This window comes from Chiloscyllium plagiosum, chromosome 1 (genome assembly GCF_004010195.1).
Source record: "Chiloscyllium plagiosum isolate BGI_BamShark_2017 chromosome 1, ASM401019v2, whole genome shotgun sequence".
NCBI lineage: Eukaryota > Metazoa > Chordata > Chondrichthyes > Orectolobiformes > Hemiscylliidae > Chiloscyllium > Chiloscyllium plagiosum.
Window position 1 is genome coordinate 144,809,219 of NC_057710.1, and position 13,263 is coordinate 144,822,481.

Here is a 13,263-nt window from a genome sequence, read left to right on the forward strand (position 1 = left end):
TATGTCCCCTCGTGCTAGCTATCACCATCCGAGAAAAAGGTTCTCACTGTTCACCCTATCCAACCCTCTGATTATCCTGTATATCTGAATTAAGTCACCTCCCAACCTTCGTCTCTCTAACGAAAACAGCCTCAATCCCTCAGCCTTTCCTTGTCAGACCTTCCCTACATACCAGACAACATCCTGCTGAATCTCCTCTGTACTTTTTCCAGAGGTTCCACATCTTTTCTATAATGCGGTGACCAGAACTGAATGTAATACAGTTCTCTTCCACCCACTCCTGAACCATCCTTCTTCCCACTAGTTCTGTGTGGGTGTTGTCTGTGGAAACAGACTTTTAGAAGGCTTTCCTCATTGGCTCAGTGCCATGCAGGACTAGCATTAGGTCCAATTTGCCCTGTGTTGTGGTGTCAGCACAATCAAATCTAAGTCACCGAAGACTCCTTTGGAAGACTCCTGTGCAAGTGTCCTGTGAACTGTATCCCTAGGCACCTGGCAAATGCAGTTGGGTGTTCTCTCTTTCCCTGCTTCCAGTTATTTAATCCCTCCAGGGGGTCTCTCCTACCATACCCTACAGCAGCTAGGACTGCCATTTCTATGGCCTGTAGCTCCCCCTTCCCATTTTCTAAAGATTGGGTAAGGCAGAATCGATCACAGGACTCAGGAACATCGACATTAATGTTACCTCCTCAACATTGTTGAGTCTGTGGAGGACATTCTAGTGTTTGGTGCTGTGAAAAACATACTGGGGTGAATTGTACACTCATGGATTTTTTTTGCTATCACTGCCAATTGCAAAGAGGGTCGGGTTATTGTTCTGGTCGTCCTGACAGGTTGTGGTCAGTAGGTTGATGGGGGGCACAGTAACATCCTGGGGGGGCACCAAAGGTCCAACTGTCTCCAGAAAAGGAGGTGGCAATCCTCAATCATTGTCACTCTCAGTATGTCAATGGGCTTGTATTTCCACTTCCTCCCAGCCTATCCCATAATCGCTGTCCCAATCTAATTCGATTGTCTCATTCACATCATTCCCCTTTAAGCAGGAAGTTGGGACTTTAATTTTTCAGGTTTGTGCTGGCATTTCAAATGGTCCATAGCGCAGGCTCTGTTTCCTTGCCTGCTTGGTGTAGGGCTCTGAGCACAACTTGGAGGGCTTTGCTTTCCTCCATCAGCTTGACAACAGCTTTTTGGGTTGCATCCCAGTCACTGACAGTAAGCTGCACCTCCTGGTACACTCTATCACTCAGTCTGAAACTGTCCTGAATGTACAATATTCACTTAGTTCTTGATATTCTCACCTTCAGCATTTCAGGGCAGCCTACTCACCTTCCAGCTCTCAGCACGGCCTAGATTAGATTAGATTGCCTACAATGTGGAAACAGGGCCTTCGGCCCAACAACTCCACACCGACCCTCCAAAGAGTAACCCACCCAGATACATTTCCTTCTGACTAATGCACTATGGACAATTTAGCATGGCCAGTTCACCTGACCTGCACATCTTTATATTGTGGGAGGAAACCGGAGCACCCGGAGGAAATCCACGCAGATGTGGGGAGAATGCGCAAACTCCACACAGACAGTCGCCCGAGGCTGGAATCGAAACCGGGTCACTGGTGCTGTGAGGCAGCAGTGCTAACTACTGAACCACCATGCCGGCCTACTCACCATCCAACTCTCGGGACAGCTTACTCACCTTCCAGCTCTCGGGACGGCCTACTCACCTTCCAGCACTCGGGACAGCCTACCCACCTTCCAGCACTCGGGACGGCCTACCCACCTTCCAGCACTCGGGACAGCCTACCCAGCTTCCAGCACTCAGGACGGCCTACCCACTTCCTGCTCTCGAAATGGCCAACTCACCTTCCAGCTCTTAGGGCGGCCTACTCACCTTCCAGCACTTGGGACGCCCTACTCACCTTCCAGATCTCGGGACGGCCTACTCACCTTCCAGCTTGTGGGACAGCCTACCCACCTTCCAGCTCTCGAGATGGCCTATTCACCTTCTAGCTCTCGGGACAGCCTACTCACCTTCCAGCTTGTGGGACAGCCTACCCACCTTCTGGTTTTTGGGATGATCTATGAATCACCTGGCTTTTGGAACAAGCTACTCACTTTCTGACTCCTGATAAGGACTGAAGCTGAAAATGTGTTGCTGGAAAAGCGGAGCAGGTCAGGCAGCATCCAAGGAACAGGAGAATTGACGTTTCGGACATAAGCCCTTCTTCAGGAATCCTGAAGAAGGGCTTATGCCCGAAACATCGATTCTCCTGTTCCTTGGATGCTGCCTGACCTGCTGCGCTTTTCCAGCAACACATTTTCAGCTCTGATCTCCAGCATCTGCAGTCCTCACTTTCTCCTCCTGATAAGGACTCCCAGACTCAAGGATACGCAACAGAAAATGCAACCAATCATCAAAAAGGCTGAGTCCATTTCCAATACAGATCTACTCCCAAAGTCAGTGCCTGCACCCAAAGGCAGGGTCCACTCCTAAAGGTAGCAAGTACACACCTTGCAGCACACATACAGGTGTTCAGTCTCCACAGAGGTCTGGTTCACCCACAGAAGCCCAGACCCGCCCAGAAAGACACAGCCCATTTGCAAAAATGCAGCTGACTCACAGGGGCTCAGTCCAAACAAAAAAGGTGAAAACTCATGTAAACATAAAGTGAAACTCTAAAGACTGTGGTGCAAGGACCGAACTCTGCCACAAAACCAGCATTGTCCTTGTTTCAAAAAATAAAAGAGTAACACACAGGCTGCAACTAGCCAGTTAAATAAAAAAAGCAGCTCATTCATGAGAATGCCTGTCGGTGCCCCTAACTAGCGAGCCCGTGACCAGCAGTATCCGTTGGCTGTGTGGCCAGCCAACATCCTCCACACACAACTCCTTACCTTGCCACCACAAGAGGTGTAAAACCTCCCCCCTCACCTCCATCCAAGGCCCCAAAGGATCTTTTTACATCAGGCAGACATCTTTCTGCACATGCACCCACCTCACCTGCTGTGCCCATTGCTCTCGATGTGGTCTCCTCTACATCGGGGAGACAGGACACCAACTCACAGAGCGTTTCAGGGAACATCTCTGGGACACACGCACCAGACAATCCCATCATCCTTTGGCTGGCCATTTCAACTCCCCCTCCCACTCCTGCAAGGACGTGCATGTCCTGGGCCACCTTCACCGCCAAATCAAATCCACTTGCCAATTGGAGGACGAACGCCTCATCTTCTCCCTTGGGACCCTTCAACCACAGGGCATCAACATCAACTTCATTCGTTTCCAAATCTCCCCTCCCCCTACCTCATCCCAGATCCAAACCTCCAACATGGCACCGCCCTCTTGATGTGTCCTACTCATCCATCTTCCTACTCACCTATCCGCTCCACCATCTGCACTGACTCATGTAAACATAAAGTGAAACTCTAAAGACTGTGGTGCAAGGACCGAACTCTGCCACAAAACCAGCATGCCCTTTTGTGAAGGGCAGGTCGTGCCTCACAAACCTTATTGAATTCTTTGAAAAGGTGACGAAGGAGGTTGATGAGGGGAAAGCGGTAGATGTGGTATATATGGATTTTAGTAAGGCGTTTGATAAGGTTCCCCATGGTAGGCTACTGCAGAAAATACGGAGATATGGCATTGAGGGTGAGTTGGAGGTTTGGATTAGGAATTGGCTGGATGGAAGAAGACAGAGGGTAGTAGTTGATGGCAAAGTGTCTTCATGGAGTGCCGTCACTAGCGGTGTTCCGCAAGGATCTGTTTTGCGACCATTGCTGTTTGTCATTTTTATAAATGACCTGGAAGAGGGGTTAGAAGGTTGGGTGAGCAAGTTTGCGGATGACACGAAAGTCGGAGGAGTTGTTGACAGTGAGGAAGCATGTGGCAGGTTACAGCAGGATATAGAGAAGCTGCAGAGCTGGGCAGAAAGGTGGCAGATGGAATTCAATGTAGCTAAGTGCGAGGTGACTCACTTTGGGAAGAATAACAAAAAGAATGGGTACTGGGCTAATTGTCGGATACTTGGTAGTGTGGATGAGCAGAGGGATCTTGGTGTCCATGTACACAGATCTCTGAAAGTTGCCACCCAGGTAAATAGTGCGGTGAGGAAGGCATATGGCGTACTGGCTTTTATTGGTAGAGGAATTGAGTTCCGGAGTCCTGAGGTCATGATGCAGTTGTATAAGACTCTGGTACGGCCGCATCTGGAATATTATGTGCAGTTTTGGTCGCCATACTATAGGAAGGATGTGGAGGCACTGGAACGGGTGCAGAGGAGGTTTACCAGGATGTTGCCTGGTATGGAAGGAAAACCGTATGAGGAAAGACTGAGGCACTTCGGGCTGTTTTCATTAGAGAAAAGAAGGTTTAAGGGTGACTTGATTGAGGTGTACAAGATGATTAGCGGGTTAGATAGGGTTGACAGTGTGAACCTTTTCCCGCGTATGGAGTCGGGTATTACAAGAGGGCATAGCTTTAAATTAAGGGGGGGTAGATATAGGACTGAAGTTAGGGGTAGGTTCTTCACTCAGCGAGTCGTAAGTTCATGGAATGCCCTGCCAGTAGCAGTGGTGGACTCTCCCTCTTTATGGGCATTTAAGCGGGCATTGGATAGGTATATGGAGGATAGTGGGTTAGTATAGGTTAGGTGGGCTTGGAACGGCGCAACATCGAGGGCCAAAGGGCCTGTACTGCGCTGTATTCTTCTATGTTCTATGTTCTATCACAATTACCCCACCTGCATCCACCTATCACCTTCCCAGCTACCTTCACCCAGCCCTACCCTCCACCCCTCCATTTATCTCTTATCCCCCTTCCCGCTCCACATTCCTGATGATGGACTGATGCCTGTAATGTCGACTCTGCTGCTCCTTGGATGCCAGCACCACCCTTTTCAACTCTGACTTGCCAGCATCTGCAGTCCTCACTTTCTCTTCGGTGAACACTGAGCAAGGAAGGTAAAGGAAAAGTAAGATTCTTCCATCTTTCTTAGTGTAAAGGGGTGGACTTGGTAGTTGGGTCAGTAGTTGCTCCTCCTGCCGGGTGTGGGAGAAATGGGGTTAATCGAGCATTCCCGATGATAACGTTTGCAGGAAATGTGCCTGGCTGCAGCTCCTCACAGACCACGTTGTTCAGTTGGAGTGGCAGTTGGGCACACTGGGGAGCATATGGGGACAGAGGATGTGATAGACTCTAGTTACAGGAAGGTGGTCACACCATAGATTCAGTCAGGTAGATGAGTGACCACCAAGAGAGGATACTGCAAGAGTCTTTCATGGTTATTTCCTTGTCTAACAAGTATGCCATTTTAGGTACTGTTGAGGGTCCCTAATCTCTTAGGGGAGTATACCAGCAGCAGCCAGGCCTGTGGCAGCACAACCAGCTCTGCTGTAGTGCAGAGTTGGGCAAGATCCAAGCAAGCAATAGTGGTCACGGGCTCGCTAGTTAGGGGCACCGACAGGCATTTCTGTGGCCGTGTTTGAGACTCTAGGATGGCATGTTGCCCCCCCCTGGTGTCAGGGTCAAGGAAGTCTCTGAGCGGTTGCAAGAAGTTCAGAAGGGAGAGGGTGAGCAGCCAGAGGTGGTGGTGCACATTGACACCAAGTGGGATGAGGTCCTGTGGAGTGAGTACAGGGAGTGAGAAAAGAGGCTGAGGAGTAAGAACTCAAGGGTAGTAATCTCAGGGTGACTGCCAGTGCCATGTGCTAGCCAGGCAAGGAATAGAAAGATAGAACAGATGAATGCAGGGATGACCTGTACAAGACGACGGGTTGCGGCTAAACCGGAAGAGAACCAATATCTTTGCAGGGTGGTTACCTAGTGCTACTGGGGAAGGTTTAAACTAGAGAGGCAGAGGTCTCGGAACCAGAGCAGCAGGTCAGCAATAGGGGGATTGAAGGGAACATAGATGCTAGGACCAGTAAATCAGAAAGAAAAGATAGGCAGAGACAGGTAAATGAACATGATGGTATCAATGAACTGAAGTGTGTTTACTGCAAGGTAAGGCAGATCAGCTTAGAACCTGAATCAGTCCATGGAACTATGATGTTGTGGTCATGACAGAGACTTGATGAGAGAGGCGCAAGACTGGCTACTCAATATTCCTAGGTTTCATTGTTTCAAATGAGATAGAGAGGAAAGTAAAAGAGATGGAGGAGCTGCACTACAAATCAGGGAGAATGTTCCATCTGCATTCAGAGAGGACATACTGGAGGAGTCATCCATTGAGACAAGATGGGCAGAACTCAAAAGTAAGATGGGTGCAGTCACTCTGATAGGTCCCCCAGCAGCCACCGAGAGGTTGAAGACCAGATATGCCAGCAGATTATGGAAAAGTGCAATATAGAGAGTTGACATAGTGGTGACTTTAACTTCCCCAATATTGACTGGGATTCCTTTACAGCAAAAGGCTTACGGGGACAGAATTTGTCATGTGCATCCAAGGGGATTTCTTGAAACAGTTAACTGGCTAGTCCAGTTAAAGGAGGGACAATAGTGAATCTTGTATTGGCTAATGAGCCTGGACAGTTGAGTGACGTTTCAGTGGGCGAGAATTTTGGAAAGAGTGATCACAATTCCTTACATTTTAAGCTAGCTATGAATAAGGATATGTCAGGACTTTGTGGGAAGGTACTAAATTGGGGGAGGGCAAATTGTGTCAGTATTAGGCAGGAGCTAGGGAATGTTAATTGGGAGGAGCTTTATTCAGGCAAGTCCAGTATTCACCCAGGAGAAGGGTGTGGAGGATAATGAGATTTGTGTAGAGCAAGCTAATATGCTACAGCATGTTGAGATCAACAAAGAAGAGGTGTTGGGTTTCTTGAAGAGCCAAGTGGAAAAGTCCCCAGAGCCCGATAGTATCTAACGCAGCTTATTGAGATAGGCAAGGGAGGAGATTGCTTGGGCCTTGACCAAAACATTTGTATACTCGCTAGCCACTGGGGAGGTCCCAGAGGACTGGCAATTAGCTAATGTTGTTCCTCTGTTCAAGAAGGGAAGTAGGGATAATCCAGGACACTCTAGACCAGTGAATCTCACATTGTGGTTGGAAAGCTATTGAGAGAATTCTTGACATGACCTAATGAGGGACAGTCAGCATGGTTTTGTGCAGGGCAGATCATGTCTTCCTAACTTGATTGAATTTTTCGAGTAGGTGACGAAGATGATTGATGATCAGTAGAGCAGTGGACGTTATTTACACAGATTTTAGAAAGGCTTTCAACAAGCTCCCAGAAGATTAGGATGTATGGGATCCACTGTGACTTGACGGTGTGGATTCAGAATTGGCTTTCCCATAGAAAACAATGGAGGATTGGTGGATGAGTGTTTTTCAGGCTGTATGACAGTGACTACTGGTATTCTAAAGGTATCCATTCTGGACTTCTGCTGTTTGTGGTATACGTAAACAATTTAGATGAAAATATGTATGGATAGGGTAGTAAGCTTGCAGATAATACAAAGATCAGCGGAGTTATGGATAGTGTAGAAGGTTGTCAAAAACTGCAACAGGATATGGATCAATTGCAGATATGGGCGGAGAAATGGCAGGTGGAGTTTAATCCGGGCAAATGTGAGGTGCTGAACTTTGGAAGATCAAATGTTAAGGAAAGGTAAATTGCAGGTTAATGGCAGGACTCTGAACAGCACTAATGTGCAGAAGAAGCCTGGGGTTCAAGATCATAGCTTCCCCTGAAGGTGGCCACACCAAGTAGATCATTGAGAGTGTGGTGCTGGAAAAGCACAGCAGGTCAGGCAGCATCCGAGGAGCAGGAGAATCACCTTTCGGGCATAAGTCCTTCATCAGAATGATTCCTGGTGAAGGGCTTATGCCCGAAACGTCAATGCTCCTGCTCCTCGGATGCTGCTTGACCTGCTGTGCCTTTCCAGCACCACACTCAACTTTGATCTCCAGCATCTGCAGTCCTCACTTACAACATGTAGATAGGATGGTAAAGAAGGTACAGAGGAACCTCGATTATCCGGCATTCGATTATCCGAATTTCAGATTATCCGAACAAGATCACAAGGTCCTGATATTTGGCTAAACTCTGTTATCTGGCATTCAATTATCCGAACAAAATACTCGCCACCTGTGTCTTTGGATAATTGAGGTTCCTCTGTATATGGCTTGCGTGCCTTTATTGGTCAGGGAATTGAGTACAAGAGTCAGGATGTCATGTTGCAGCTTTATAAGACTTTGGTTAGCCCACATTTAAAGTAATGTGTTCAATTCTGGTCGCCACATTACAGGAAGGATGTGGAGGCTTTGGAGAGGGTCCAGAAGAGGTTTACTAGGGTGCTGCCTGGATTAGAGGGCATGAGGTGTAAGGAGAGGCTGGAAAAACTCAAGTTGTTTTCTCTTGATTGGCAGAGGCTGAGGGGAGACTTGATAGAAGACTATGAAATTATGAGATAGAGTTGATGGTCAGAATCTTTTTCCCACGGTTGAAAAGCCTAATACTAGAGGACATGCATTTCAGGTAAGAAGGTGAAAATTGAAAGATGTGAGGGGCAAAGTTTTTACAAGACAGTGGTAGGAGTCTGGAATGCACTGCCAAGTATGATGGAGGAGGCAGATATAATAATGGCATTAAAAAAGTCTTTTAAGATAAGTACACAAATATGTAAGGAATGGAAGGAAATGGACCGAGGAGTAGTTTCATTTGCCGTTGTGTTTGTTACAACATTGTGGACTGAAGGGCCTGTTCCTCTGCTTAGATCTGTGTTCTATGATCTTTTTTGGAGAGTCTTCTATTGCTGGCTTGAAAGACCCTCCTGGAGGCAATTGAAGAACTCCACGCTCTAAATATCTTGATGTTTGAGAAGTTGAAATCCTCTACTATGACTACCCTATTACTTTTAAACTTGTCTAAAATGTGCCTACATATCTGCTTTCTCTTGTTGTCAGACCAACGGGGGAGCTCGCATGCACTTCTCTCAACCCTTTTGTTGGAGGTGGTCATTGTGTGGCCCATTTGAATGTTCCTAGTCACCGAACAGCCTCTGTGAACAGCGTCTCAGGCATGAACTAGTTCAGTATATGAGGAATCATAGATCGCACTAAACATTGAGCAGTCAGCAGCAAACATCCCCAAATTTGAGCTTATGATACGGGGGCGGTTATTCATGAGGTAGCTGAAAAAGGTTGGACTTGCTTCATTACCTGAGGAGCCTGTCCAGACATGCTCTGAAACTAAGATGTTAGATACCTTCATGTTTTTGCTCAATTTAACCCCTAACATTGGGGATGCTGACTGATTTGAGTAGGTTTAGGGCTCATTGATGCCCATGCTCAGTGAAATGATCCATTGCTGCTCACTCTCACCTTCGCTCTTGAGTTCAGCACTTTTGTCCGTATATGGACCAAGGTTATGTTGAGGTCTGGAGCTAAGTGGGCCTGGTGGAAGCAGAACTGAGCATCAGTAAGCAGCGTATTGCTATCACTTTACTGAAGATGAGATGTGACTATAAAATTGTTATAAAGCTATTTTTCGTGGCTGGTACCTCAAGGCAATACTAATTGCAATTGATATGTAAAATTAAACATTGCCATGGTAACGAGATACCAGTTAATTGAATGACCTCACACCATCCGGCTCACTCAAACGTATCGCTGCTACAATACTGTCGGTCCAAGTGTGATCTACTTCAGCAAGAATAACCGCTGGGAGCAAGGTATCACTGAAGTTTTCCTGTCACCACCTATTTTAACTTGTAAAGGAACTTCTTGACAAATTTTGGCAATTACATTTGCAAAGATCTGCAAACTTTTCTTCACTATACTTGGTTATGCTAAATATTAATACACAAGCTGGGAGTATACCAATACAAAGGGCAGGAGATTCAATGCGGATGTGAGATTTTATTTCACTTGGATGGTGGTGGGGATCCAGATCTCACTGCCTGTAATTGTGATGGAGGCAGAAACACTCATAACATTTAAGAAATACTTAGATGTGGACTTGAGGCTTAAAACAGACAAGGCTATGGTTCAAGTGCTAGAAAATAGGATAGTTATTTGGGTTTTTTTTGACCGACACAGACTCGATGACACACCTACCTGATGTGATTAATGATGAGCGTAGTAGATGGAATGAAAAAATCATCTACCCTGTCAAATTGTTTTCCAACTGGTTGGGTATGAACAGTGTGATGGGCTGCACTCTCACTGGCTTGATTAATTACCTGCACAGAAAAGAAAACATTGAATGACATAGAAAATTTTAACCAGTACAGGTTTTTGAAGAGACCAATGGTGTAGTAAAGCTGAGGCTTTTAATAACTTTTGTGGTTCAAAAGGCCACATAATTCTTTGCCCTGATGAATGACTTTATACTTGCTCTTCAACTGAAAAAAACAGTTTGTTGCTGATTGTAAGAGGTCATGTATATTTTCCCCTATTTGATTTGCTGATCATTAGAAAGTTGTAGATTACTAGTTCAATTTCACTGCTCGATCCTTGAGATAAATTTAAAGTTATGAAATGTTAGTCATTTAAAAAGGACTTCATTTGGCATCACATAGATTATGAAACACATAGATGTCATTGTTATAGGTGAATATTGCTCTGACAAAATTTTCAATACCTTACATTATTGGCCTAAATACTTATAATGTACAATTACTTGGAAACTATTTGCACTTAACCTTGTGTGTGTGAAGGTGCTGGTGCAGTACTGGATTAGCCAAAGTCACACGGCAACAGGTTATAGTCCAACTGGTTTATTTGAAATCACAAACATTCAGAGCACTCCTTCATCGGGTAAAGTGGAGGGAAGCGCACAGGCTCAGGATTTATATGTAGAGAGATAATGGCAAGGTAATTCCAGGTAATAAAGAGTGTCAAAAGATAAGACAAATAGCGTGACAGGCTGAATAACAGTCTTTACAGGTGATCAAAGTGTCAGACGGTGTGAGTAAAGTGTCAAATGATGGGATGACCTATAATCCAATTTCTTAAGGCAGAGAGATAGTTACAAAAAAACACAAAAATAAGACAAACCAAATAGCTGCAATAACATAGGATATAGGATTCGTATGACGAGGCGCTAACCAAAGTAACAAGTAATCCAACCTGCACAAACTAAGTTAAAAATCACACAACACCAGGTTATAGTCCAACAGGTTTATTTGGAAGCACTAGCTTTCAGAGCGCTGCATCTGACGAGGCGCTAACCAAAGTAACAAGTAATCCAACCTGCACAAACTAACTAAGTTAAAAATCACACAACACCAGGTTATAGTCCAACAGGTTTATTTGGAAGCACTAGCTTTCAGAGCGCTGCATCTTCATCAGGTGGTTGTGGAGCATAAGATTGTAAGATATAGAATTTAAAAGAAGTTCTTTTAAAATAAATTCTGGGACTTACACGTTAATGAACCGAAACCTGCAACCCATTCCAAAAGATGAAAGACTGAACACCAATCCAGGTTTGTGCAATATATCATTCCAGTTGTAATCCTTTGCCATAAATGCTGTGCCCTACAATCTTATGGTCCACAACCACCTGAAGAAGGAGCAGATCTCTGAAAGCCAGTGCTTCCAAATAAACCTGTTGGACTACAACCTGGTGTTGTGTGATTTTTAACTTTGTCCACCCCAGCCCAATACCGGCTCTTCCACATAAAACTAACTAAGGTAGAGAGATAATAACAAGTTACCAAGGTGATTATGTCAAAGCAACAGTAAAGAAGATTTTATGTGACATGAACCCAAGATCATGGTTGAGGCCATCCTCATGGGTATGCAACTTGGCTCTCAGTTTCTGTTTGGCGATTGTGCATTGTTGTGTATCTTGAAGGCTGCCTGGAGAATGCTTACTCAAAGACTGCAGGCTGAATATCCTTGACTGCTGAAGTGTTCCCCACCTGGGAGGGAACATTCCTGCCTATTAAATAGGTCAGTTCACCTATTGCCATAGTGTCTGCATGGTCTCACCAACATATGCCTTCAGAGATTCCTTTCCTGTAAGGTATGAGGTAGACAGCATTGACCTAGCCAAATGAATACGTACCACATGTGATGGTGGTATCAATGTTGATAATCTAATATGCCTTGCAGAGGTTGCCATGGCAATGTTGTGTGATGCTGTGGTTGCTGCTCTCTTGAAGGCTTGGTAGGTTGCTGTGAATGATGGTCCACGGATAACCTCATGATAATTCACTTCTTCAGCTTCAACCTTAAACATGCTAAAGCAGCTATCCCCTATGGACAAGCCCTGCATACACACATGATCTGCTGAGATGAGGAGGAACATGATGGATACCTCCTCATGCACTCAAAGGAATAGGATACGATGATCAACTCATCAATTGCCAGTTCTGACATGCCACAGCGAAAACCGCTGTGACCTCCTCATAAGACAGATGTGGGACACGGCTGTTAGATTCCCCTTCACCATTCAGTACTTCCCCGGAGTGGAGAAACTACACCTTGTTCTTTGCAATCTTCAATATGTCATCAATGATACTGAACATCATTCCAAGGGCATCCCTACGCCTTCACTTCTTGCCTTCAAACAACTGCCTAATCTGAGACAGACTATCAATCACAGCTATCTAACAAGTCTGAACTAATAACATAATGACTGCGTCATAGAGTCAGAGAGTCCTACAGCATGCCCTTTGACCCAAACTTGTCCACGCCGACCAAATGTCCATCCACGCTAACCCCATTTCCCTGCAGTTGGCCCACATCCTTCTAATCCTTTCCTATCCATATATTTGTCCAAATCCCTTTTAAATGCTGTTAATGTACCAGCCTCAACCACTTCTGCTGACAGCTCATTCTGTATGCGTAACACCCTCTGTGTAAAAAAAGTTGCCCCTCAGGTTCCCTTTTATTCTTTCCCCTCTAACATTAAACTGATGTCCTCTAGTCCATGATTCCCCAAACCTGGGAAAAAGGCGCAGTGCATTCACCCTATCCATGCCTTTCATGATCTTATACACTTCTATAAGGTCCCTCCTCAGTCTCCTCTGCTCTAAAGAAAAAGTCTTAGCTTCTCCAAACTTGCCCTATAACTCAGACTCTTGAGTCCTGGCAACATCCTTTTAATTTCTTTTCTGCACTTTTCCAGTTTAATAACATCCTTCCTATAGCACGGTGACCAAAACTGAACACAATACTCCAAGTGCGGCCTCACCAATGTGTTGTACAACTGCACCATAACTTCCCAACTTCCATACTCATTGCCCTGACTGATGAAGGCCAGTGTGCCAAAAGCCGCCTTCACTGCCCTCTCTACCTGTGCTGCCACTTAT

The 13,263-nt window shown here is 45.6% G+C and overlaps 1 protein-coding gene across 3 annotated transcripts in view; it reads right to left on the reverse strand.

Annotated features, from left to right (window-relative positions):
* fstl5 (follistatin-like 5) overlaps positions 1 to 13,263 on the reverse strand; it is a 534,185-nt gene that overhangs the window by 4,524 nt on the left and 516,398 nt on the right. For all 3 annotated transcript variants that reach the window (XM_043698761.1, XM_043698740.1, XM_043698750.1), the window contains one exon: positions 10,061 to 10,185. In XM_043698761.1, the coding sequence (XP_043554696.1) occupies positions 10,061 to 10,185 (125 nt within the window). The remainder of the gene's footprint in view (positions 1 to 10,060; positions 10,186 to 13,263) is intronic.